The sequence below is a fragment of the Leopardus geoffroyi genome, chromosome E3, assembly GCF_018350155.1.
Source record: "Leopardus geoffroyi isolate Oge1 chromosome E3, O.geoffroyi_Oge1_pat1.0, whole genome shotgun sequence".
NCBI classification, from domain to species: Eukaryota; Metazoa; Chordata; class Mammalia; order Carnivora; family Felidae; genus Leopardus; species Leopardus geoffroyi.
In genome coordinates, this window is record NC_059340.1 from 35,543,768 (window position 1) to 35,570,086 (window position 26,319).

The window sequence follows — 26,319 nt, forward strand, 5'->3', positions numbered from 1 at the left end:
AGGTGTCTTTGGGGAGGGCGGCAAGACCACCCCCCCTCCCAACCGTCCCCCCCCCCCCCCCCCAGCGAATTTTATGTTTGGAAACTTCGCGTCCCTCCATGGCCAGATTCAAGGGGCAAATGTGATCCAACCTCCTTAATAACCAGATGTTTGCAATCATCAGAAATACATCTTTGGCTGTAACCATTTCTCTGTTCTCCAGCATTCAGTCTCAAAGAGAATTTACATAACAACATGTGACATGTAGAATGCTTAAAGGCACCAACCATGACAGGACAAATTACATTCATTTCTCAATACTCTTTGCAAGGTGCTCCACTGCAGGCGCCCGCGGAATGCATGCTGGGGCGGGTTCCGGTGGGGCGGTCAAGACCAGCATGCGCTCGCAAACAGGAGGGGGCGGTGCGGGAGGCCCGCCGCCAGGGGGAGGCTGACCGACTTACCCGCCGTAGGCCGGGATCGGGGGCGGGGGCGCCGCGGCCCGGAAGGTGTTGTACACGGTGCGGCCGCGGCCTCGCAGGTGCGCCCCTCGGTAGGCGGCCGCGGCGGTGGCGGCTGGATACGGGAAGCCGGGCACTGCGGGGGCGGAAAGGAGAGAGCAGAGCAAAGGCTTTCAGAAGCACACCTGTTGTTGAGGGCGACGCGGCCCCCTGCCAGGACCCTTCTCCCTGCAGGCGGAAGCTGGACACCTGCCCCCTGTCCAGGATCAGGCTCGTAAAGGGCGGGCAGCGGGGTGGAGGCCAAGGTCCGAGTCCAGGCAGGACGGGCTACTTAAGGCGGTGGTCCCCGTGCCCAAGAGAATACGGTAAATGACAAACATTTACAAAGACTTCTTAACAACGGGAAGCAAGCTCACTGCACAGAGTTCAAATTTTACAAAGGTAGACTGTAAGATGTATGTGCATTGTATTGTCAACATCTGTCATGTCTATACACACATGTATATTGTGTGTAATATTTATGTGTGAGCATACAACATACATGAATATGGTGTATACACACACGTGCGTGCATGTGAGTGAATATGCATGCCCGTGTTTATATCGTGTTGTATAATGCACACGTCTATGTGAACGTGTACTATGCGTACATATATGTTCAAGTATGTATATAATTTTGTATACATACGCACACATATTTCAGTGTGTTCTTAGTTATCTCTGGTGCTGAACTGTGTGTGTGTTGTCTATTCACTGCTTTCCCCATCTTGTTTTTATTTATTTCCCACATTTTCCTTGATGTCCATCTATGGCTTGTTAAAATTTTTAAATTGCAATACAAAGTTCCTAGGGACACGTGCATGTATCGTAACTGTGCAAACCCTTTATGCTCCCAGAAACAAATGGTTACCAGTGACCCCCATCAGCCCCCAAACCACTTAACAGCTTTGAAGACACGTACAACAACCTTATATAACCACACAGAAGTCTGGGAACTCAACTCTCAAGAAGAGGGTGTGAGCTGGGTTTTTCCTCCTTGGGGGAAAAATTCTCTGAGCAGGATGGCTTGCTGAGGAGTCATGAGGGAAATGAAGCCTGAAGCCAGAGACCCCTGATCTTCATTCTCTTGCCTGGGATGTCCTTCCTCCTGGGGGGGGTCTGCAAATTCTGAGACAATGCTCCCTCCGCCCACCCGCCCCCGGCTTCAGGAAACCACTTCTGCTGTTCCTACTTGTCTGCATCTCACAGGGCTCTTGCTATGCCGAGTGTGTTACCTTTTCTTTTTTTTTTTTTTTTTTTTTCAACGTTTATTTATTTTTGGGACAGAGAGAAACAGAGCATGAACGGGGGAGGGGCAGAGAGAGAGGGAGACACAGAATCGGAAACAGGCTCCAGGCTCTGAGCCATCAGCCCAGAGCCCGACGCGGGGCTCGAACTCACGGACCGCGAGATCGTGACCTGGCTGAAGTCGGACGCTCAACCGACTGTGCCACCCAGGCGCCCCAGTGTGTTACCTTTTCTATCTCCAAAGAACGGGCAAGCTCCTCTTGGCCTCTCCAGCACGTGCCTCCCCAAGTCGGCAGAAGCCCCCCGATCTTATTCACAGTGGGCTCTCAATATTGGACCCCTGAATGGATGCAGGGGTGGCTTCACTACAGCAACAAGTGGAGGAAGTTGTAGGTTGTGGAGAGGCCACGTGATGGGCAGTTTCCAGTCAACCTCCCCCCACCCCACCCTTGTCCCCAGCTTCTTCTCCCATCTACCAGTCTCTAACAGAACAGGAGCTTTCCAGGGGGAGGGAGACACAGGTAAAACAGAGCAGGGCTGGAAGGATTTCCTCCTCTGTGCACTCCCCTCCCCTGCTCCCTCTCTCCTGGGACTTGTTCATGCGGTGTTTGTATGGACAGTGTCTTTGGGCGTGATATGAACATACAAGCTCAGGTCGTCCCACCACAAGGGAGGCTCTCAAAAGGAGATAATCAGGGCACACAGACCTCTCTCCAGGAGCTCATTTTGGGGGAACACCTAACTGCTCACAGGGTGTCCTGTTTCATGCGGTGTTGAAGTTGCCTCCACCTTATATCCAAACTGCCATGGAGGGGCTTCTCCCCTTCCTCCACCACATTCAGGAGCAGAAGCCCTCCATCCCATCTCTTCACTGGCTGTGGAGTCCTCGGACACTCTATGTCCTAGTTATGCAGTGGGGGAGGGCAGGAGATGGGGAGACGAGGCCATGGCGTCTCCCACAAAAGCCCCAATTCCATACCATCTCGCAGAATTGCACAGACTAGACTAAACCCCTTGATTCCAACCTGAAGACTGGCTATCATCTGGAATTCTCTTCGTGTTCTCATGGATTCCACCATATCTTTCTCTCACGACGGAGGGCAAAATGCTGGGATCATAGAACCGAGTCAGAATGATTTTGTCTATTTGTGTTGGAAAAGACCATACAGGTTATTTTTAACCTTTTTTTTTTTTTTATTGCCGTGAAAGACAAATCGCACAGCTGTCCTTAATTCTCAGCTTGCCAGCCCCCAATGCACCCACGTCTCCTGACTTGTGTTACAACTAATGTGCTTGAAATTACAGAGAGGTGTCAGTCTTAATGGGGAAAGCCAATAATTCCGAACACCGTAAAAGCCCAGAAGTAATGAGATCTGAGACGTTTGCTTCCGGACTGGGGAGAAAATGGGCAAGCACACAGCTTTGACTGCAAGTCTGTCTTGCTGCTCAAACATTAAGTTTTCATAGGAACGCCCTGCATTTTGAAATAAAGAAAATGAAAAATTCACAATCTGGCAGAGCAGCTGGCTGCCTGTGTGAGGAAACACGGTAATTATGCTGACCCATTCATTATCGCTGGCTACGGTGCACAGTGAGTGAGACCAGATCCCTCTCAGCGACAAGCAGGTTTTACAATAATTCTTGGAGGATTTAGATGTTGAGATACAACATGAAACAGAAGCTCGACAGCACGAGCCGCTGAGGATATAGAGCCAGGAGTTCATTTGGACCCCCTCTGCTGCAGGGGGAAGATGTCTCTGCCGATGCAGGATAAGGTAGCTACAGGTCTTAATGCAAGGATTTGGGGGGTTTCTCCAAGCAGGGCACACGAGAGGGATTCCTACTTTGTTAAAGGAACAGAGGAGGGAGAACACATCGACTCCTGGTTTAAAAATCACGTTTTTGGGAGGCCAAGTGCCCTGAGGCAAAATAAGGGGGTTCCACAGTTCATGCTTTGGACCAGAGGCTTCATGGAGGAAGTATGAGTCTCCCAGATGGAGGGTTTGCTCACCTCTCTCTTTTTTGTTACCAGTCTCAGGCTGCCAAGGGATCTCTTTACGAAGCCTCTAGTTAGTCATCACGATTAATGAACATTTCCTTCCTCTTTCCTTTCTTACTTTCCTCCCTTCTTATTCTGGTCCTCCTTTCTCCCCCCTCTCTTCGTTCTCTTCCTTCTTTCCTTCCTTCCCTCCTTCCTTCTTTTATTTATGTTTTAATCTCCTTTGGAAGAAATCTGCCACAAAGCTCTCTAGGTCTACCAGCCATCAAGTGGCTTAGACTCTTGCTATTGCTAGAGTGTAAGTTCCATGAGGGCAGAGATCTCCCTATGTTCTGCTTATTGATTCAGAAGAGTGCCCAGAGCACAGAGCAGGTGCCTGGATACCCTTTGGAGGAGGTGAACCAATGTTAGTGTCCCTCCTTCGGGGACAGTAGAGGCACTCCCTCTTCACCTTCTGCCTTCCCTGACACTGCCCTCCATACAAAGTGTCCTGCCGGGGATTTGCACATACACAGTGGGCAAAGGCCACAATAGGATCTTAGCCATGATCCCTATACAAGTAAGTTCTACATCCATACTTTACAGGTGCTGCACTGGCCCAGGAATGGCAACCATGCTTGGGACACGTGTGCTTCTGATTAAAAGGGAGAGGACTTAGATCAAACTATTACACTTGGAAGTCTTGCAAAACCTTCGTTCATTGAAACTCGCTTTCACTGCTGTGCTGTGTCAGGAATGGGAGATCAGCTTCTTGTTCTGGAGAAAAGTGGAACTCAAATGCCACCCCCCACCCCAACCTCCAGACAGGTGATACCCATCAAAAGGCCTGTGAGGTCAGGTTCCTTCCCTCACATAGCCCCAGACAGTCTCTCTGGCAACTCAACCAATCTCAGTCTCCAGGCGCAATCGATGTATGCAACAAGTAACAACGGAAAATAACATTCCTTCTACTCCCTAACTTCTCTCATTTGTAGCTGAGCCTTCAGTATTTCACCTCATCTCCAATAGAGGAGTCTCCCCCCATCCTCCCACAGCTGGTTTAGGACTCTCGAGTGGCTCTCTTCTCTTTCCTCTAAGACAAGTGGTCAATTCCAAGACAAATCCAACAACAGCTGATTTGTCTGTTTGCTTTCCTACCAGGTGCATTGGCTTGGAGGTGCTGGGACATGGTTAAATGCATATTTGAAGCAATTACCCAGACAGATGATTCAGGCAGAGATTAAGCAACAGTGAAATGGCTTTATCCTTGAACCACATAGAAAGAAGACATCTCAATTATGTGCTGACTTTGGCACATGACACACCTATCGCTTGTTGAGTCAAAGTTATCACATTGTCTATCAATGCCCCAGTTTGGGAGTTTGGATCCAGTGAGTGGGTAATAAATGTTTAATAAATCTAATGCAAAATGCCAAATGGAAACTCACAATGTCCTCTCCATTTCTGGAACGGAGTAAATCATTGTTAATCAAAGCCATAAACCTGTCACCCTGTCCCATGTTTGTAAAAGCCACTTTGTTAATTAAAGAACAATGTTAGAAAGAAAAGACACCAAATTATAGGCATTTCTAAACCCCTAATGCTGGAGTTTGATTTTTTTTCTAGTTGAACTTCCTTCCAGTTAATAAACATGTAAAGAGACCATCACTGGGCAACAATGGAAAGGATTCAGGTCGCTTTGTGGATACAGTATAAATCCTTAGCTGTTGGCATGAGGGAGACAAGGGAAGAGGGGAAAAAAACACAGGTTCATTATACTGGAAAGGTTCCCTCTTAAACCTTATCCAGCATGAATCAAAGTGAAAAATCTGGTATCACTGCAACGAAAATTGGATTTAGCTCATAAGCTAAAAATGAGTTTCTCTCAAAGAAAACAGGGCAAGAGCTTTTGGAGCAAATACCAATTGCACATCTTGTTGACATATCAACATTCCTAGCCTACCCACTCCCAACCTTCAGCTAGATTTATACCCAGAGCATATTTTGGGGGAGGTTAGTAGAATAACGCTCTCAGTTCTTGGGCATGAGGAGTTGTATACCATGGAACTCAATGGAATGGAAACTTTAGGGATGTAACGAGAGTCATGCTGTGATGTGCTCAAGTATCAAGGCAAATCAACATTTTTAAACGGAAGATGTGTGGGTGTATCAACCAGGCAAATGGGCCATTTACCAAAGTGTCAACTGCTTACTGCCTGTCTCCCATCGAAGACAAAGCCCCCACCTCCCACCTTCTCTGAGCTCTGCACTCCGTGTATTTACAGTGACAAACGTGTGTTCTCCCCCTCTGTCTCTTTTACGAATATGGTGCTTACCTTCGAAATAAACACAAATGAGATCATATCACCAGCCCAGAAATCCCCGAAGAAGAAACACAAAACCAGTGGAAAATACTTGAGGGTTATAAAGTGCATATTAAAGTTTTAGAGCTTTGGGAGAGATGGGAGCGTAGCAGATGCAAAAGCCAACAGGGGGTCAGATTCTGCATCAAAGCCATAAAAATATACAGCCGCCGTAATGGGCAATTATTCTTTGCATTTGTGCGCTGGTTTGAATTTGCATGAGGTTGCCAGATGCCCTAGAAAAGGTGTGCCATCAGAATGGAGAAGAGGGCTTTCTCTTTGTCCCTCTCTTCTCTCCCTTCGGACCAACATGCCACCTTTCCCCACCCTTTGAATGGTTTAAGACTGAGAGATGTCCGTGCTAATTTGGGGTTGAATTGTTCTGTGGGTAATTTATGCTAGGAAATGCTCACACGATTCTGGGGGTGCAGACATGCTTTCAACAGCAGGTTCACAGGTCTGCAGGATTACCCTTGGGGGGACTCCTGTTCCATGTGTTGGACCATAAATTAAGAAGTGGCATAGTAGGTAATATGCCGAGGTGAAATAAACAGCCAGCTATAGCTCAATTGTGGGGGCACAGCACTGTGTGATAAACATCACAATGAATAGTCAAGAAAAAAAAGCGATTATTTTTTCCAAATGACAGAAGTGTTTGCTTATTTTTTCAAAATGGATCTCAAACAAAAGTACATCAAATTGGCTTAAGACAGAATTTATACGCAACTAGGTCACTATCTTTCAATGACATTAAATGGGGAATTTAATATGAAGAAGCACATTTAGTTCTAGGTCAAAACAAAAATGGAAAGGCTCTCAATTTTGTCCAAATTCAGCAATTTCAAGGTTTGGGGAGAAAAAGGGGGTGTTCCACCCATTCAGTCATTTACAAAATGACCAGAATAGCCACTTAATTTGTTGGAATCTCTGATTCTCATAGTCTTGTCTATCTATCCCTGAAACACACATTTGGGATTGACTCTTGTTTCATTTCAAAATGCATGTTGATATTAAATACCGCTGTTTAGAAGTGAATAAATCCACATTTTGGACAAACAGTTCCTTACAGGACATCCTCATTTGAGATGCATTGAACAGGAAAACAAAAATTTCTAATTAATGTACAAGGCTAATCACCATTCCCCACATGGAAGAGTAATTTTTCACTGTTCATTTGCTGGGTTTAATCTCAAAACTGACATAACAGGAACGCAATGTCCTATAAATCTCCGCTCATTTGTTTCTTTAATATCCATATTCCATTGAACTACAGCTGCTTGTTGCCGCAGTCTATTACAACTTGCAAAAGTGTCGATAAAAATATTATGAAAGGCAAGATGTGTTTCTTCCTTGCTGCGCGTGCCATTTATTTGGGAAAAAGACAATAAATGGCTTGCGGATTGTCCCCCCAGCCTGCTGCTTGGTGGGTGATTAGTGATTAATTACCTGGCAGCAAATTGACATGGCACGAGGAAATTGACACAGCCCTGATTAATTAACTTTTTATGGGTGGTAGTTACTCACAAAACATTGCGCACCATAATTGAATCTCTTTACACGGCATCATGGTACAAAAGTTTTACTCAGGTCCAAATTAGCCAGAAGTTTCTAGGCTGTTCTAGGTCTGATTAGGATGTGTCCAAGGAACTGGCAAGAACTTGAACTTGGGGAGAAAAAGGACATTAGTTGGAGGGAGAAAAGATAGTGCCACTGGACAGGCTGGACTGCCCGAGCTAAACGTACTGACCTAAATCTTTACTGTCTGAGGTTGCAATGCGGACTTTTCTGCCAGCCTCCTGTGGTTGCTGCTTCTCAGGGGCTTCTGCAGATTCTCTTTCCTTTGTCCTTTCCCATGGTTGACCTGATCCCCTCACTCAAATGTTGGCTCCAATGTCACTTCCTCCCCTAAGAGCTTCTCCCCAGTTCTTCAATGTCTCCCGGCTGCTGCTACTGTCACTACCCTTTTCTCTCCCCTTCACTCATCCGCCTCTTACCACCTCACTGGATGGCATCTCTCCATTGGGATGTCTTAAGGACTTATTTTGGTCAATGCCGTGACTCTGGAAATGTTTACTGAGAATCTTGTAAGACGGGCTCAGAATGCCATAATAGTTCAGCCACAGAGGGAAAATGGGGGACAGTCCTCGAACCTGTAAGAATGCTGCTCATGAGTGGTGCCTATTCTAAGAGAAAGTCTGGCTTAGTGAGAGAGAACATTACTGTCGAGGGACTCAACCTCACTTGAGAGAAGTCCAGACAATGCTAACTGGAAAAGTGCTAGCAAAGCCGTGATTACAGGTGACAAAAGTACAACATCCCATCCTCCATGATCGGACAGAGGAGATTCAACTGTAGGCTCTATCAGCTTCTATTTACTAACACTAGCTAACTGCCAGACCCAAAGGTTAACTCACTAAATCTTTGCGAAAGCACACATGCCGGGTGCAACTCCTACCTTCACTGTCCCGGGGAAAACAGGAAGATGGAGAACAGCTCAGAAACCAATGCTCTGCACCCAAACAGCTGGACACTAGAGCCCAAGGTCTTATCTATTGTACAACAAGGCAACTAGGCAGCTGGGATCAAGGCATCCCATGTTGGCCCTGGGCAAAAACTTTGCACTCCCACTCTCTCCGTGCCCCCTAGGGGCTCTCAGTGTTTATTTCCCTCCTACAGCCTGTACAAGGGTTTCATCGTCTCCCTGTATCCATACCACAGCCAAGAAAACCGGCCCCAATTCGTCATGGACCGAGTTAATTTGCAGGGGAATCTGTTGACAAGCCTCCCTGAGACCTCAATATGCTCCTTGTTGGGGGCAGAGGGTGGCAGTAGGGGGAGGGCAGGTGCCATTTCTTCTGTTCTATATTTATGTTCTGAGATTTCAAGACACCTGGAAGGGCTTTGCTCCTTTTCTGCTAATTGGATACAGGCCACAGGGATCACTACTGATTTATGTTCCCGATAAGAGTCCAAGGCAAGCTGTTTTCCTTCTCCAGTGGGGTTTTGCTCCACATCTGGGTAGGAGCCAGGGGAGCCACACACAATCCAAAAATATTGGGGAAATGGACTCTTCCAGTGATGGGAAGCTGTGGTATGCAAGCCTGGTATTATATCCACAAACCTCAATAATGTCAAAACAATGAGCTCCTTTGACTAACTTCAACAAGAAATTTTCTCCACGATTTGAGAGCTCTGAATAAAAAACTCGCATAATATTTGGGAGTATTCCACTTGTTTTCTAAATATAAGCAATGTATTAATATTATTATCACTCATAACTCTGTTAGAAACAGTCTCTTCCTTAGAAAAGAAATACACAGGTCGCCTAGCAATAAAAAACAAAGGAAACTAAATGCAATGAACACACAGAGATGATTTACTCTGAGCAGTGAATCTGGTGTTCCCAACGCAGAAATGCTTCCCAAATTAAAAACAAATTCAAAAAGCGGCAACAACAACAAAAAAAACCCCACACACAGTGCTCACGTGAATATTCTTTCATCGTTAGGTCTTTGAACGAGGACAGCAGCCTTCGTTTTAACTAATTGCCACATTATTCCCGCTTACCTCCCGAAGTTAGCTGTTGTCTCTTTTCTCCTGGGTTACAAATGGTCTGATTAATCCAACAGACATGTGTGGTGAATGCCATGGCTGCCGAATGTTCAGAGATAGGCTTTTACTGTGCAGAAGACGTATTTGTGATCTGTCTACTCACAGGTATTGACAATACCCCCCCGGGCAGGATTTCTGTAACATTTCATTCAGCAAAACGAGAATGAATCTCAATCTTGGGAGGCTTTAACTTGGCGGGACCGCAGAAGGCATTTGCAGAGGTGCTTTCTGTCATTTGAAGGAACACGGGAGACAAAGCCGTGAGATGCTGAGATCTATTTTAATTTGGATGAAGCAATTTGCCATAATCTGTTCGTTTGACAAAGCCTGTACCGGTGTCAATTTAGCTTTTATCAAGCAGCCAGAGGAAAAAAAAGGCAAATAATTTATATAAATAATTACCTTATCGAGTGCAGATACACAGCAAAGTTTCAATTGTTAAATCATTCATGATCTGGCTAACAGGTGGCTGAAGCAGCAAGCTCGGAGAATTGCCTCTCCAGGTAGGAAAGAAGGCAAGTGAGATAAATTAGCTTCAGAGGCTGGATGGATTTCCCATGGTTCTCTGGGGCTGCTGCAGCTCCTGAACATGAGACTCTCAGAGGGGGGTTGGCAGTGGTGCACAGGATAGGTACAAGATGCAAACGCACCGGCCACTTCACTTCCAGCCTGTATCTATCGCTGTGGGTACAGACGGTCGGCGTTGGGGCCATCTGATTTTGAGAGTCAGCTACCACTCTCGGAAGGCTGAATCCCAATCCTTTGAGCCACTCCCCACACAAACCTTGAGGACAGGTGTCATCCGGACCTATGGGTCATTTGCCTGAGCTGGAACCCACCCCAAACTCCCATCTATAAGAGACCAAAGGAGAACCATTCAGAAATAGGTTGTCCAGTCACTAGGTTAATATAAACATTCCCAACTAGCTTAAAAGTCCCAAGAAGATGCCTTCTACGAAAGAAAGGCAAAGGGTAGACATCTGTTTGAGGAGCAGTCTGAATGGCTCTTTACACGAGGGTGCTCACAAGTGGGTAGGTATTCATGAGTATGTTCCTGGTAATCAGCCTTGGCCACAGTCACACCACTAGTATACCATGACAATGGACACCCAACTCTGCCTGAATCCAGGTCTTTGTCACTGAATACATTGTTGCTTAAGAATTCTGTAAAACCAGTACTAGGGATGAGGGTTTGCCAACAATAATGAACCTTTGGGAAATGCTTCTTCAACCCTAGTAGCAATTACCAAGGGTGGGTATGATATATATCCTCGGGCAGGTGTGCCCATAGAAGTGGTTCTGGTATGTTTGTTTTTCCAAAACAAGCAATTAGGCATGAAGATCCTATACTGCATGCAAAAACAAACAAACAAACAAACACAAACAAACAAACAAAAAACCCAAGGAGACAGACTGAAAATATGTAGTGTGTTATTTGGTCCTAAAAACCGCACTTTGTAAACACTCCCCTCCCCAATTCTCCAGGAGCAATAAAATAGCTTCTGGCATGACAGTACTTTTACATCAATGAAAACATGATTTAAGAAAATGGTGTTTTTGGAGTGAAGCAGGTGTTTACATTACCGTGTTCAAATGAGCTGGGCAAGGCTCTTTTCCCTTCCATGGAGGCAAGCTCAGCTTCCCATCCTGACTCTCTGCACTGCACTGGGAAATGTGCTCTTGGAGGAGAAACAAGGCAAGGGGAGGAGGGGGCCACTTCTGTGGTTGGGCACATGTTGGTGCAAGAAGCACCAAGAACCCCCACCCCAGAGCTTGAATTCCATGTCACTGGATGTTCGTACTCCCACTTCTAAGCTGTTCACTCCCAGCCGTGCAGACTTTGAGCTGACTTGGCTCAGCTTACAAAGATGGGTCCCCTAGGAACACACACCTGCTACATTACATCAAGTGGTCCCCTTTATAGTCCAGGAATCAAACAGGATCTTATTTTTGGCCCCTGAAATGTTCAGGTTCCGTCTGAACTCAGAATAGCTTTTTTCTCCCCCCCATTTTAAGTCCACGTTAGTTTGAGAAAGCAAATGAAATCCAGATGAGTGCTCAAAAAAATTATTTTTTCTAAAATAAGGTTCTCAGCCCATTGAAGGATTTCTCTCTCATCCCCGCCAAGGGCTACAGGAAGGTAGGCATGGCCCCAGAGTTAAATGCAGGAGCTGCACCAGGCAGTTTGTTGGTCTTACAAAAATGTGAGCATTAAAAAGTACTTTCTGTCAAGGCTGTCATAGGACTTGGGGTTTCTAGGGAGCTCCCCCAGAACAACTGCCTCACTGCCTTTCAGAAACATCTCGTCTCGGCCTCGTTCTCTGCCTGTGTACACACTGGAATCCCAGGGCAACGTAGTTTATTGTTTTAATATCTGTCTAACACAAAGCAAACCATCCTCTAGTGACTCCTTATCTGTCATATGTATTTCTGTGAAAGAAATATCAAGACAAATAAGATGTTTGGGGGCACACCACGGGATGGTAGTTTTTGCAATTGGCAGCCTTTTGCAGAAGCGAGACCCCCATCTGCAAAAGACTAAAGCCACTATTCTGCATTGAGATTAATAACCAAAGTGCCAGGAGAGCTAGACGGCAGCCGCCTGAAATGTGGCTGCTTCTTTGCAGATTCTTTCCTGTAAACAACTGAGGATGTTCAACTAGTGGGCTTTCCCACCCACCCTGGAAATTGTTCTTTTTTTTGGTTTTGTTTTAAAGGGACAAAACAGTAACAACAAAGTGGTCTAGGTCAGGAGCTAACCCTGTTGGGGCAGTAGGGGGGCATGGATTGAAAATACAACTAAACCTGTTGAGGAAACCGGTGTCCAGGTGAAATAACTACATTAACATAGGAGCTAGCAAAAACCTGTTAAAAACAAGCTGTTCATGAATCAGAGCTGTGCCGAACCGTGGGAAGGCAGGGCTGATGGAACAAAGCAGAGGAGACAGTGCTTCAGCCATGGAGAGGCTGACTCTGGGATTTGGAAGGCAGAGGTGGGAGGTGGCAGCTGGCAGCTGTGGACAGTCACAGGTCACTAAGTCAGGACCTGTGCTGTGGCTGAGGCGACAGGCAGGGCACGGCACATTAGGTGTCTCAAAATCTCCACATCCCTGGGTTCAATGAGGGAAATAGGATTTTAGCAGGCAAGTATGTCTATGTATACGTGCTGGAAGATGGTGAAACAGCAATATTTAACGGACCAAGAGGCACCAAAAAGCTATGTGAACAATGGATAAGTCTCCCATCAGGTATGGTCCCCAAATAACCCTGCAATTGGTTTGCAATTCTGAGACATTAGCATTACGTATCTATTATCTGTCTTGCCCACTAGAATGCAGCACTCGAGAGGCTGACTTCGGGATGCCTTGCTCATAGGGTATTTATAGTGCCTGGAACTGTACCTGGAATACAGAAATAACTTGATAAAGACCATCAAAGAACTGATAAATGAGTAAAGAATAGAAGGGATCATTTCAGAGATGATGACAGAGGGGACACAGGTATGTTGTCATCATAATGCTGAGCCACAGATGTCGAAGAAGCAAGGCACTGATTCCTGATTAGAAGGATCCACTCCAGAGCACCTGTTCAACCAGAAGTTGTGGGAGGAGCCAGAAGCAGCCCAGGCAAATGATGAGGCATCCTAAGTTAATGGAGTCTCACCATGTATCCCAGGGAAACTGAGGCAGGTCTTGGAGAAAGCCAACAGCACCAAAATAATGCCTCCAAATCCACCTTTGTTTGTTGATGGTTATGAGGGCAAAACTAAGTCAATCCATGATCTAGACTGAATTCATGTATATATCTTACTGTGATGTATACCAAGAGAAGGGTATTCTGTTTATGTGCCTACTTTCCACTATTGGTTTTAAACTGTGATAGAATGGCAAAAATGCAAAAAGCTCAAGGGGGTACACACTGAAAAGAAGGTTCCTTTTTCTCTCCCTCCCCAAGTCCTGGTGTCCTGCCCTTTCAGGTAAGAATGTTAGCCTAACAAAGGGGTTGGTAAACTACGGGGCCCTCGGGGGCCACAGAGGGCCCCAAGACCACTTTGGTCAATAAAGGGTTAATGGAAGCACAGCCAGACCTATTCATCTATGTACCGTCTGTGGCTACTTTCAAGCTATAGATAGAGTTGAGTACTTGCCAAGAGAAAGGAGACGGCCCATAAGGCTGGAAATATTTACTCTCTGGCCTTTGGAAGAATAATTTTGCCAACCCTGGCCAGACGCATCGGACGGGAAAGAAATGTCTCTGTAGCAACCCAGGGATGGGAAAAAGGAAGCACAAGGTTGGCCTGAATGCTGAAGCTGGACAGCTGCCTAGAAGCTGCACTTGACCACTCCCTTCTCAGACATTTCCAGGAGGGGAGCATGTGGCCTCTTCCATCCCCCACCCCGAATGCGTGGGTAAATTTAGACACTAGTAAAGATGGAAGGCTTGGGGTGGAGTTAGGCTGGGTTTGAAGGTGATCTGGTTGGGGCATCTTAAACAAATTTCTCAATCCTTCTAATCCTAAATTTTCTCAAACGAAAAGGGACATAAAAATCACACTGATTTCATAGTTTTCTTGTGAGAATTAAAGGAGAAGGTTCATGTGAAGAGCTTAGCTGAATGCCTGACATACAGTAAGTGCAAAGTAACTCTTACTCAATATTAGTATTGTTACTATTATTTTTTTATTATTAGTTCAGGGCTGGAACAAGGTTAAAGCCAGTTAGGTGCTCATCTTGGTGCAAAATATAAGGGGAGGTGGCTCCAGTAATCAGGATAAATCATATTTCACTGTAATTTTTTAAAAAATTAAATTTGTATTAAAAAAATCCATGATGAAAAGACTCTCAAACTTTAAAAAAAGATGTGCTATCCTGAGCATATGGGACCCTAAGGTTAAAAAAAAAAATCAATAATACTCATCTTGCCTTCATGGAAAATTTTGATATTTTGCTCATTGTTGATTTCTTCCATTAACTTCAACTTTTAAAAACATTGCATTGGAATATTATTTATCTTGGCTACTGAGTTTTTTTGGCACCTCTTTAAATTTTGTCTGGAGTCCCTCTCTTGTGTCACCCTCATCCCGGCTCAGATTATTCCTCCTTTTAAGTGATTCCTCCAGAAAATATTAGTAAAGACCTTTCCAGAGCCCCACAAAGCTGAGATACTAGAGACAGAGAAATAACACATGGGTTTTTAAACCAGTCTGTCAGTATCACAGTGACCCGTACGTGTACTTTCCATCAACTGTACTCAGTCTAATGACATTTTCTGTGTTGGGCAGAAGAAAGAGGAAGCCATAAATTAATTTAGGCTGTTACTTTAATTACAGAAACCAATGGAAGTTCTATCAATTACTTAAAAGTAGAAGAGAGCAGGCCTGATTTATGTATGTTTCTGCCACTTAAATCATTGCTTTATGAATTCCACACAATTACTTCCATAAAATCTGCAATCAATACATCAATTAAAACCATGCTACCACTGCTTGCCCTTGAGTTTCATAAAAGTGAATAAACGAGGAAGTGATTTTGCATTTTGGTAACATTTAGCATCCTGAGACTGCGGTATCAGATTCTGCCCCCCCCACCCCCCCCCCACCATGGTCAGGTGTAAAAACTTCAGGGGGAGTTAACAGTCATCCAGCCATCTTCCTTTTCCTTTAGGATTTGTTCCTCATATGGATCTAAAGTTCATCTGTGGTTTCCATGTCACTGTGCGAAAATGCACTTGTTTGCATTGATAAGCATACGGAACCACCCGCAGATTGAGGCCGGAAAATGTTTCTCTGACTGTTGACAAATAAAACTGGTATCTCTGGTACTTGCTATGGACCAAATAGTATCCACCCTCCCATCTCCCCCTCAAAAGTTGTATGTTGAAGGTCTAATTCCCAAAGTGATGCTATTTAGGGAGGAGACCTTTGGTTGGTAATTAGGTTGAGATAAAATCATGAGGTGGGGCGCTCATGAAGGGATTAGTGTCCTTATAATAAGCGACACCTGATGGCGTGCTCTCTCTGCCGTGTAAGGACGTAGTGAAAAGGTGAACATTCATGAGCCAGAAAGAGAAGGGTCATCAGGAATGACCCTTGCTAGGACCCTGATCTCACATTTTCAGCCTCAAAAACTATGACAAAATAAATTTCTGTTGTCTAAGCTCCCCCAGTCTACAGTATTTGGTTATGGCAGCCTGAGAAAACTAGTAAGAGTGCCGAACAATACCCACACCGGACACGGATTTTGTAACCTAAAGTGGGATCTAAAGCTGGTAGCAGATGATACCGATATACTTGCTCATGTATTTAATAACGTATAGCGGAACCTAAGCAAGATCCAATGCCTTGCCTTGCCTAAGCAAGATCCAATGCAAAATATGTTTGCAATACCTGTGCGATTCCTAGGTTATTCTCCCTGATGAATAATTCTCTCTCAATGGGAATTACAGATAAAATCAGAAGAACCCAGAAGAGAAAGGGGCAGATGTATACTGGAAATCCACAAGAGGTAATGTCCACGAGATGATTAATGTGGTGAATCTGACGCTCCTCATGAGGAGAAAGGCAAATGGAAACAAGAATAAACTGAGAGGCGATTTTTCACCCAACCAATTTTCAACATTAAAAAGAGCACAGGTGGAGCCAAGATGGTGGAAGAGAATGGAAGTTTTTTTGTTTTTGTTTTTGTTTTTGCTTCTTGCATCCATGAAATACAGCAAGATCAACACTAAACCATCCTGCATACCTAGAACACTGATTTGAGGATTAACACAACAATCTGCACAGCCTGAACCACAGAACTCAGCAGGTACATGGCACGGAGAGGTGAGCTGGGGGAGAGAGAAGCCGGCAGAGGGCAGGGAGCTATTTTTGTTTGCACAGAAAGGACAGAGACAGGGAAGAATTTGGGAAAAGCACCTCCCCGCCGCGCAAATAAAAAAAAAAGAAAAAAAAAAAGCTGGAGAGACAGGAAAAGTGGAAACAAACGCAGGGACTGAACTAAAAAGGGAGGGAGGAGAAAGGAGAGGGTTTAAATGTTAAGACTCTGTAAACAGGGAACGCAGAGTCTGAAACTCCTCGCCTCCATACCTGGCGGTGCTCTGGTGGGAAGGGCGAAACCTGGGGCCGGATGCGTATTGTGATTTTGCATGATCCCTCCAACGCTGCCGCTACACAAGATCACGTGAACCTTCCCTGGGGCGGGCTGGCGCCCAGCCGCAGCCTCTGGCGACGGCAGCAGCAGAGTCCCGCGAACGTTCCGGGTGAGGTCGGCACCCGGCCATTGCTCGGGGAGACCCTCCCGCAGAGGATCTGAGCGGGTCCGAGCGGCGGTCCCTCCGAAGTGAGGGGTCGGGAAGCACAGCCGCGACGGAGATAAAACTCAGGAGGGAGGTGTCCCCGGCAACCTGACGGCTTGGTCACGGACAGTGTAAAAGCGGGAGCGGAGGAAGCCCGAGACAAAGGACGCAAGCGTGATTGCTGGCCAGGGAGAGCAGCTACACTGCTACACTGGGTAGTTGTGCGACGCCATGGTCACTATTCCTGCGCATGCGCATACACACCTACAAGCGTCGCAACACTCCACCCCGGTAAGTTGGGCAGCGCCATCTAGTGGAGAACGGAGCCATTACACTAAGCCCCGCCCAACCAGTCCAACTTCGTTCTTAGGAACACAAGTCTCTCTGCCTGCTTTAGTGTACTGACTATAAAGTGCTTCATATTTTGACTTCTAGGGGAAACCGAAGTAATTTCAATCGTATTTCAGTCTGTTTGCTGGTCCATCTATTCGATTTCCTTTTTTTTAATTTCTTTTTCTTGAATACAGAGAGAGAAAAAATTTATTTTTATTTTCAATTCTTATTAAAAATATTTTTTTGTTTTCTACTATATTTTTTTACTTTGTTGTAAATTTTTCAAATTCTATTTTACTTCCATCATTTCACTTTATTCTATTTCATTGTATTCATTTTCTCAAGTTTTCCAACGTTTTCCTCCCCCCCTTTAATCTGTCAAGCTCCTTTCAATAACCAGACCAAAACACACCTAGAATCTAGCATCATTTATTTGATTTGTGTGTGTGTGTTGTTTTTAATTTTTTAATTTTAACTTTTTTTTTTTACCTTATCATTCCTTTTCTTCCTTCAGAATGATGAAATGAAGGAATTCACACCAAAAGAAAGAGCAAAAAGAAAGGACAGCCAGGGACTTAATCAACACGGATACAAGCAAGATGTCTGAACCAGAATTTAGAATCACAATAATAAGAATACTAGCTAGTGTCGAAAAGAGATTAGAATCCTTCTCTGCAGAGATAAAAGAAGTAAAAACTAGTCAGGATGAAATAAAAAATTCTATAACTGAGCTGCAATCTCAAATGGATGCCACAGTGGCAAGGATGGATGAGGCAGAACAGCCTCTCCTTATGGAGAATAATGAAGCGAAAAAAAGAGAGAAACTAAGGCAAAAGAGCATGATTTAAGAATTAGAGAAATCAGTGACTCATTAAAAAGGAACAACATCAGAATCATAGGGGGTCCCAGAAGATGAAGACACAAAAATGGGTACAAGGGTTATGTGAGAAAATCATACTGGAAAACTTTCCTAACCTGGGGAAAGACAGAGACATCACAATCCAGGAAGCACAGAGGACTCCAGTAAGATTCAACAAAAAAACAACCATCAGTAAGGCATAGCATTGTCAAATTCACAACATACTCAGGCAAGGAAAGAATCATGAAAGCAGCAAGGGAAAAAAAAGTCCTTAACCTACAAGGGAAGACATATCAGGTTTGCAGCAGACCTATCCACAGAAGCTTGGCAGGTCAGAAAGGAGTGGCAGGATATATTCAATGAACTGAATTGAAAAATATGAAGCCTTGGGGCGCCTGGGTGGCGCAGTCGGTTAAGCGTCCGACTTCAGCCAGGTCACGATCTCGCGGTCAGTGAGTTCGAGCCCCGCATCAGGCTCTGGGCTGATGGCTCGGAGCCTGGAGCCTGTTTCCGATTCTGTGTCTCCCTCTCTCTCTGCCCCTCCCCGGTTCATGCTTTGTCTCTCTCTGTCCCAAAAATAAATAAACGTTGAAAAAAAAAAAAATTAAAAAAAAAAAAAAAAAAAAAGAAAAATATGAAGCCAATAATTCTTTATACAGCAAGGCTGTCATTCAAAATAGAAGAACTGGGTGGCTCAGTTGATAAGCATCCAAATTCAGCTCAGGTCATGATCTCGTGGTTCATGAGTTCTGGCCCTGCATCGGGCTCTGTGCTGACAGCTCAGAGCCTGGAGCCTGCTTCAGATTCTGTGTCTCCCTCTCTCTCTGCTCCTCTCCCACTCACACTCTGTCTCGCTCTCAAAAATAAATAAACATTAAAAAAAAAAAAACAAAATAGAAGGAGAGATTAAAAGTTTTCCAGACAAACAAAAATTAAAGGAGTTCGTGACCACTAAACCAGTCCTGCAAGAAATTTTAGGGGGACTCTCTGAGAGGGGAGACAAGATTACAGAAATACATACATGCATACATAAATATATAAATACATAAATACCAAAGCAACAGAATAGCAAGAACCAGAGAACACCAACAGAAACTCCAACTCTACAAGAAACATAATGGCACTAAGCTCCTATCTTTCAGTACTCACTCTAAAAGTCAATGGACTAAATCCTCCAATCAAAAGACATATGGTAACAGAATGGATAAGAAAACAAGATCCACCTATATGCTGTTTACAAGAGACCCACCTGAGACCTAAAGACACCTTCAGATTGACAGTAAGGGGATAGAGAACCACCTACCATGCTAATGGTTGAGAAAAAAAGCTGGCATAGCCATACTTATATCAGACAATCGAGACTTTAAAATAAAGACTATAACAAGAGATGAAGAAGGGCCTTATAATTAAGGGGTCTATCCACCAAGAAGGCCTAACAATTGTAACCATTTATGCTCCAAATGTGAAAACACCCAAATATATAAATCAATTAATCACAAATATAAAGAAACTCATTGATAATAATACCATAATAGTAGGGGACTTCAACACCCCACAGATCATCTAATCAGGAAATGATGGCTTTGAATGACACCCTGGACCAGAGGGGCTTAACAGATATATTCAGAATATTTTATCCTAAAGCAGCAGAATATACATTCTTCTCCAGTGCACATGGAACATTCTCCAGAATAGATTACATACTAGGACACAAATCAGCCCTCCACAAGTACAAAAAGATCAAGATCATACCGTGCATATTTTCAGACCACAACACTATGAAACTCAAAATCAACCCCAAGAAAAGATTTGGAAAGGTAACAAATACTTGGAGACTGAAGAACATTCTACTAAAGAATGAATGGGCTAACAAGAAGTTACAGAGGAAATTAAAAAGTACATGGAAGTCAATGAAAATGATAACACCACAGCCTAAAACCTCTGGGATGCAGCAAAGGTGGTCATAAGGGAGGGAAGTAGATAGCAATCTAGGCCTTCCTTAAGAAGGGAGAAAGGTCTCAGATACACAACCTAACCCTACACCTTAAAGAAGTGGAAAAAGAACAGCAAATAAAACCCCAAACCAGCAGAAGACAGGGAATAATAAAGATTAGAGCAGAAATCAATGCAACTGAAGCCAAAAAAACCACAGTAGAACAGATCAATGAAACGAGAAGCTGGTTCTTTTAAAGTATCAAAATGGATAAACCACTAGCCAGTTGAATAAAGGGGGAAAAAAAGGAAAGGACCCAAAGAAGTAAAATCAAGAATGAAAGAGGAGAGATCACAACCAACACACCAGAAATAAAAACAATAAGAGAATATTATGAGCAATTATATGCCAATGGGATGGGCAATCAGGAAGAAATGGACAAATTCCTAGAAACATATACGCTACAAAAACTGAAACAGGAAGAAACAGAAAATTTGAACAGACCCATAACCAGTAAAGAAATCGAATTAGTAATCAAAAATCTCCCCAAAAACAAGAGTCCAGGGCCAGATGGCTTTCCAGGAGAATTCTACCAAACGTTTAAGGAAGAGTTAACACCTATTCTCTTGAAGCTGTCCCAAAAAATAGAAATGGAAGGAAAACTTCCTAACTCTTTCTATGAAGCAAGCATTACCTTGATTCCAAAACCAGACCCCACTAAAATGGAGAGCTATAGACTAATTTCCCTGATAAACATGGATGCAAAAATGAACAAGATATTAGCCAACCAGATCCAACAATACATTAAAAATATTATTCACCACGACCAAGTGGGGTTTATACCTGGGATGCAGGGCTGGTTCAATATCTGCAAAACAATCAATGTGATTCATCACATCAATAAAAGAAAGGAGAAGAACCACATGATCCTCTCAATAGATGCAGAGAAAGCATCTGACAAAATATAGCACCTTTCTTGATAAAAACTCCTAAGAATGTAGAGACAGAAGGATCATACCTCGAGATAATAAAAGCTATATACGAGAGACCCAATGCTAATGTCATCCTCAATGGGGAAAAATCGAGAGCTTTCCCCCTAAGGTCAAGAACAAGACAGGGATGTCCACTCTTGCCACTGTTATTCAATATATTATTGGAAGTCTTAGCCTCTTCAATCAGACAACACAAAGAAATAGAAGGCATCCAAATCGACCAGGAGGAGGTCAAACTTTCACTCTTTGCAGATGACATAATACTCTATATGGAAAACCCAAAAGATTCCATCAAAAAACTCTTAGAACTGATCCATGAATTCAGCAATGTGGCAGGATATAAAATCAATGCACAGAAATCGATTGCATTCCTATACACCAACAATGAAGCAACAGAAAAAGAAATTAAGGAATTGATCCCATTTACAATTGCACAAAAAACCATGAAATACCTAGGAATAAATCTAACCAAAGAGGTGAAAAATCTATATACTGAAAACTATAGAAAGCTTATGAAAGAAATTGAAGGAGACACACACACACAAAGGAAAAATATTTCATGCTCCTGGATAGGAAGAACAAATATTGTTAAAATGTCAATACTACCCAAAGCAATCTACATATTCAATGCAATCCCTATCAAAATAACACCAGCATTCTTCACAGAACTACAACTAACAATCCTAAAATTTGTATGGAACCAGAAAAGACCCTGAATAGCCAAAGCAATCCTGAAAAAGAAAACCAAAGCAGGAGGCATCACAATCCCAGACTTCAAGCTGTATTACAAAGCTGTAATCAGCAAGACAATACAGTACTGGAAGAAGAACAGACACTCAGATCAATGGAACAGAATAGAGAACCCAGAAATGGACCCACAAACATATGGCCAACCAATCTTTGAAAAAGCAGGAAAGAATATCCAATCAAATAAAGACAGTCTCGGGGCGCCTGGGTGGCGCAGTCGGTTGAGCGTCCGACTTCAGCCAGGTCACGATCTCGCGGTCCGTGAGTTCGAGCCCCGCGTCGGGCTCTGGGCTGATGGCTCAGAGTCTGGAGCCTGCTTCCGATTCTGTGTCTCCCTCTCTCTCTGCCCCTCCCCCGTTCATGCTCTGTCTCTCTCTGTCCCAAAAGTGAATAAACGCTGAAAAAAAAAATAAATAAATAAAGACAGTCTCTTCAGCAAGTGGTTCTGGGGAAACTGGACAGCAATATGCAGAAGAATGAACCTGGACCACTTTCTTACACCATACACAAAAATAAACTCAAACTGGATGAAAGACCTAAATATAAGACAGAACGGCATCAAAATCCTCAAGGAGAAAGCAGGCAAAACCCTCTTTGATCTTGGCCTCAGCAACTTCTTACTCAACATGTCTCCAGAGACAAGGGAAACAAAAGCAAAATGAACTACTGGGACCTCACCAAAATAAAAAGCTTCTGCACAGCGAAGGAAACAATCAGCAAAACTAAAAGGCAACCGACAGAATAAGAGAAGATATTTTCAAATGATGTATCAGATAAAGGGTTAGTATCCGATATCTATAATGAACTTATCAAACTCAACACCCAAAAAACAAATAATCCAGTGAAGAAATGGGCAAAAGACATGAATAGACAATTCTCCAAAGAAGACATCCAGATGGCCAACTGACACATGAAAAAAATGCTCAACGTCACTCATCATCAGGGAAATACAAATCAAAACCACAATGAGATACCACCTTACACCTGTCAGAATGGCTCACATTAACAACTCAGGCAACAACAGATGTTGGTGAGGATGTGGAGAAAGAGGATCTCTTTTGCATTGTTGGTGGGAATGCAGGCTGGTACAGCCACTCTGGAAAACAGTATGGAGGGTCCTCAAAAAGCTAAAAATAGAACTACCCTACAACCCAGCAATGGCATTACTAGGTATTTATCCAAGGGATACAAGTGTGCTGTTCTGAAAGGACACACGCACCCCAATGTTTATAGCAGCACTATCAACAATAGCCAAAGTCTGGAAAGAGCCCAAATGTCCATCAGTGATGAATGGATAAAGAAGATGTGGTATATGGGGCACCTGGGTGGCTCAGTCGGTTGAGTGCCTGACTTCGGCTGAGGTCATGATCTCGTGGTGAGTTCAAGCCCCACATCAGGCTCTGTGCTGACAGCTCAGAGCCTGGAGCCTCCTTCAGATTCTGTGTCTCCTCCTCTCTCTGCCCCTACCCCTCCTCTCTCTCTCTCATTCTCTCTCTCTCTCTCTCAAAAATAAATAAATATTAAAAAAATTTTTTTAAAAAGAAGACGTGGTATATATATACAATGGAGTATTACTTGGCAATCACAAAGAATGAAATCTTGCCATTTGCAACTACGTGGATGGAACTAGAGGGTATTATGCTAAGTGAAATTAGAGAAAGACAAATACCATATGACTTCACTCATATGAGGACTTTAAGAGACAAAACAGTTGAACATAAGGGAAGTGAAGCAAAAAGAATATAAAAACAGGGAGGGGGACAAAACATAAGAGACTCTTAAATATGGAGAACAAACAGAGGGTTCCTGGAGGGGTGGTGGGAGGGGGGATGGGCTACATGGGTAAGGAATCTATTTGTGAAATCATTGTTGCACTGTATGCTAACTAACTTGGATGTAAATTAAAGAATAAATTAATTAATTAAAAAAAAAAGAATGTTGGGATGGAACCACCAATCCCAGGTTTGGGAAGCTGGATGTGGGATCAGAAGCACTTGTATGTCAGGGCACATGTGAGGATATTTGCTGCAGGCAGAAGTGGTGTGTGGAATGACTGTGGCCAGAGGACTGCTCAATGAGCATTCACACATGGGACAGCATGAAAACAGCCAGACAGCTGAATGGGAGGTAGTCACAAAATACGATTAATACGTGTAATGTGCCCATAATATGTATGTGTACAGTCCCCTCCGTAGAAAAGCAAACAACTAACACCTCCATTCCATGTGTGTTTGTCCTTCTTTGCATCCTATTATGGAGAAAACGTGTTAAGACATTTTCCAGGCAACCAACAGGGGGTTGCTTTCACGTTGTATGTTTTGGAATAAAATGGGGATATTATTCCCACATCATTCCACATATATGTGAGTGTGTGTGTTTATTAGCATGCTTCTCCAATTACAGTGAGCACACACCACATTTGTCGTGTGCTTAAATCTATTTAAATAGATTTAAAATCTATTCATGAAATTGTAAAGAAAAAAAACAAAGTGGGTAACATCGACCTACTACTTCTTATAGAAATAAGGGCCCGTGACAGCTGGCTTTGCTAATCCAAATGAGAAAGTGACTTTGCCATTTATGAAACCTTGGATCTACTTCTTGATATTTCAAATAATAAAAAGGGGAGGTAATGTTCTAATTTGGAAGAGAGGTGACAGTTTCTCTCCTTTCCTATTTTTGCCCAGAGTCATTTCGGATAGTATGCAGGCGCTATATGCAAACAGCGCTGATCATAAAGCTGGTGACTCTCCCCGAAGCAGGAGCCTCCAGACCACCGGCCCCAGGGCTGCGTGGGCAGTGAGCAAGCCCACCAGCCCTGCCCCCGCTTTCAACAAACCTCGCCGTTGAGGGGTTGGTTGTGGGCTATGCAAAGCAACCACAAGGCAATTAAATTAATTAAAATTAGTTCAGAACTAACAAATCAGCTCATTGAATTCCTTTAATTTACTTGATGAAAAGTTAATGTTTTAAGACAAAAATATTAATATTAAATGTCTTCCACTTGGTACAAGGTGATCTTCCCTAATTCTCAGGAGTTTTTGCCTTGACTTCATTTGTCTGCCAGAAAGTGGGCTCACTTTACAGTCTGGATGCTAGTGGTTCATCAGAACATGTGAGAGAATGTGTGATGTTTCATGATACAACTTGAATTGGGTTTTCACACCAGGATAAAGGTCAGGATGAGGAGGAAAAACTGGGATCAGTTAGGAAGAATGGGGAGAATCTGTAGGATTAGGTTCTAATGACACAGAGCCATGAGTGGAAATCTCTCTCTAAATGCTTTCACGGCCTGGGTCACATTAGGATGATTCACTTAAGTAGGTGGAAAACCCATTATGCAAAAGTGCATCTTAAAAAACAGATAACCTCAAGTAGGAATTATTTTCATTACAGAGGAATTCAGCAGGGTTCCTTTAAAAACCATCTCCCCTACTGCATTTAAGGGTGTTATTTACAGATGATTAGCTATTTGGCTAGGCAGAGGGGCAATTTAAGTCTAAAACATCCAAGGCCAGTTAAAGATCCATAGGGGGAAAAAACACCACAAACTCAGGAGTAATCATGGAAATCAGTGAACACACAGGATCCAATTTACCAAACTGTAATTTATACACACCTTTCTTCAAGAGTACAATTCTTTTTTTTTTTTTTTTAATTTTTTTTTTTCAACGTTTATTTATTTTTGGGACAGAGAGAGACAGAGCATGAACGGGGGAGGGGCAGAGAGAAAGGGAGACACAGAATCGGAAACAGGCTCCAGGCTCTGAGCCATCAGCCCAGAGCCTGACGCGGGGCTCGAACTCACGGACCGCGAGATCGTGACCTGGCTGAAGTCGGACGCTTAACCGACTGCGCCACCCAGGCGCCCCCAAGAGTACAATTCTTAGATAGCCATGAGAAATATATACATTTTCAGGTTAAAAAGCAGGTGTCTCCTATAAGACTTCTGAGAAGTAAGGGACCCTCAGCTTTTGGGAAGAAGGCTGGATGGATTCTTAGACAAAAAGAGGCCACACCATTCGGACCCCAAAGACAAGAGATGTGGCTCTCGGCCATGTGTATGTCAGAGCCAGAGAGGATATGAACTTCATGTGGCCATGTGCATGCCCCTGGTGTGTGTGTGTGTATGACATAGAGAGATAGAGAGACAGAGGGCAAGCAAAAATGGCCCTTTACATGCTAGCAGGATTTTGTTTATAGAACATACGGTGTGAATTTGCTCTAGAGCCTTCACCTTAATCTGGAAGAGAAAATCCAGATGTTATACAGAAGCCAGACACCTTGCACACAGTCGAGTCCTCAAAGGTGTTGCTCACTTGGAAAACTAAAGCAGAGGACCTGAGCAATGTGTCTCAGGGAGGAATGGATTATCTTGGCATTCAGGACTGTGGCCTCAAGATGGAAACAATCTACAGTCCCTCTGGTGACCCACGTGGGGAAGCAGAAGGCTCATGTAGTTGTCTGTCCTTACGAAACACT

At 43.8% G+C, this 26,319-nt stretch overlaps 1 protein-coding gene and 2 long non-coding RNA genes across 30 annotated transcripts in view; all 3 read right to left on the bottom strand.

Annotated features, from left to right (window-relative positions):
- RBFOX1 (RNA binding fox-1 homolog 1) overlaps nt 1-26,319 on the bottom strand; it is a 2,066,775-nt gene that overhangs the window by 56,760 nt on the left and 1,983,696 nt on the right. For all 28 annotated transcript variants that reach the window (XM_045461768.1, XM_045461754.1, XM_045461744.1 and 25 more), the window contains one exon: nt 444-576. In XM_045461768.1, coding sequence (XP_045317724.1) covers nt 444-576 — 133 coding nt within the window. The remainder of the gene's footprint in view (nt 1-443; nt 577-26,319) is intronic.
- LOC123589535 lies at nt 577-8,129 on the bottom strand. Its single transcript, XR_006708377.1, has 2 exons — nt 1,955-8,129; nt 577-1,714 (listed from the first exon to the last, which is right to left on the bottom strand). It is a non-coding gene; the product is annotated as an uncharacterized LOC123589535 (long non-coding RNA).
- LOC123589537 lies at nt 14,587-25,473 on the bottom strand. The gene is made up of 3 exons (XR_006708379.1): nt 23,952-25,473; nt 16,859-16,864; nt 14,587-14,597 (listed from the first exon to the last, which is right to left on the bottom strand). It is a non-coding gene; the product is annotated as an uncharacterized LOC123589537 (long non-coding RNA).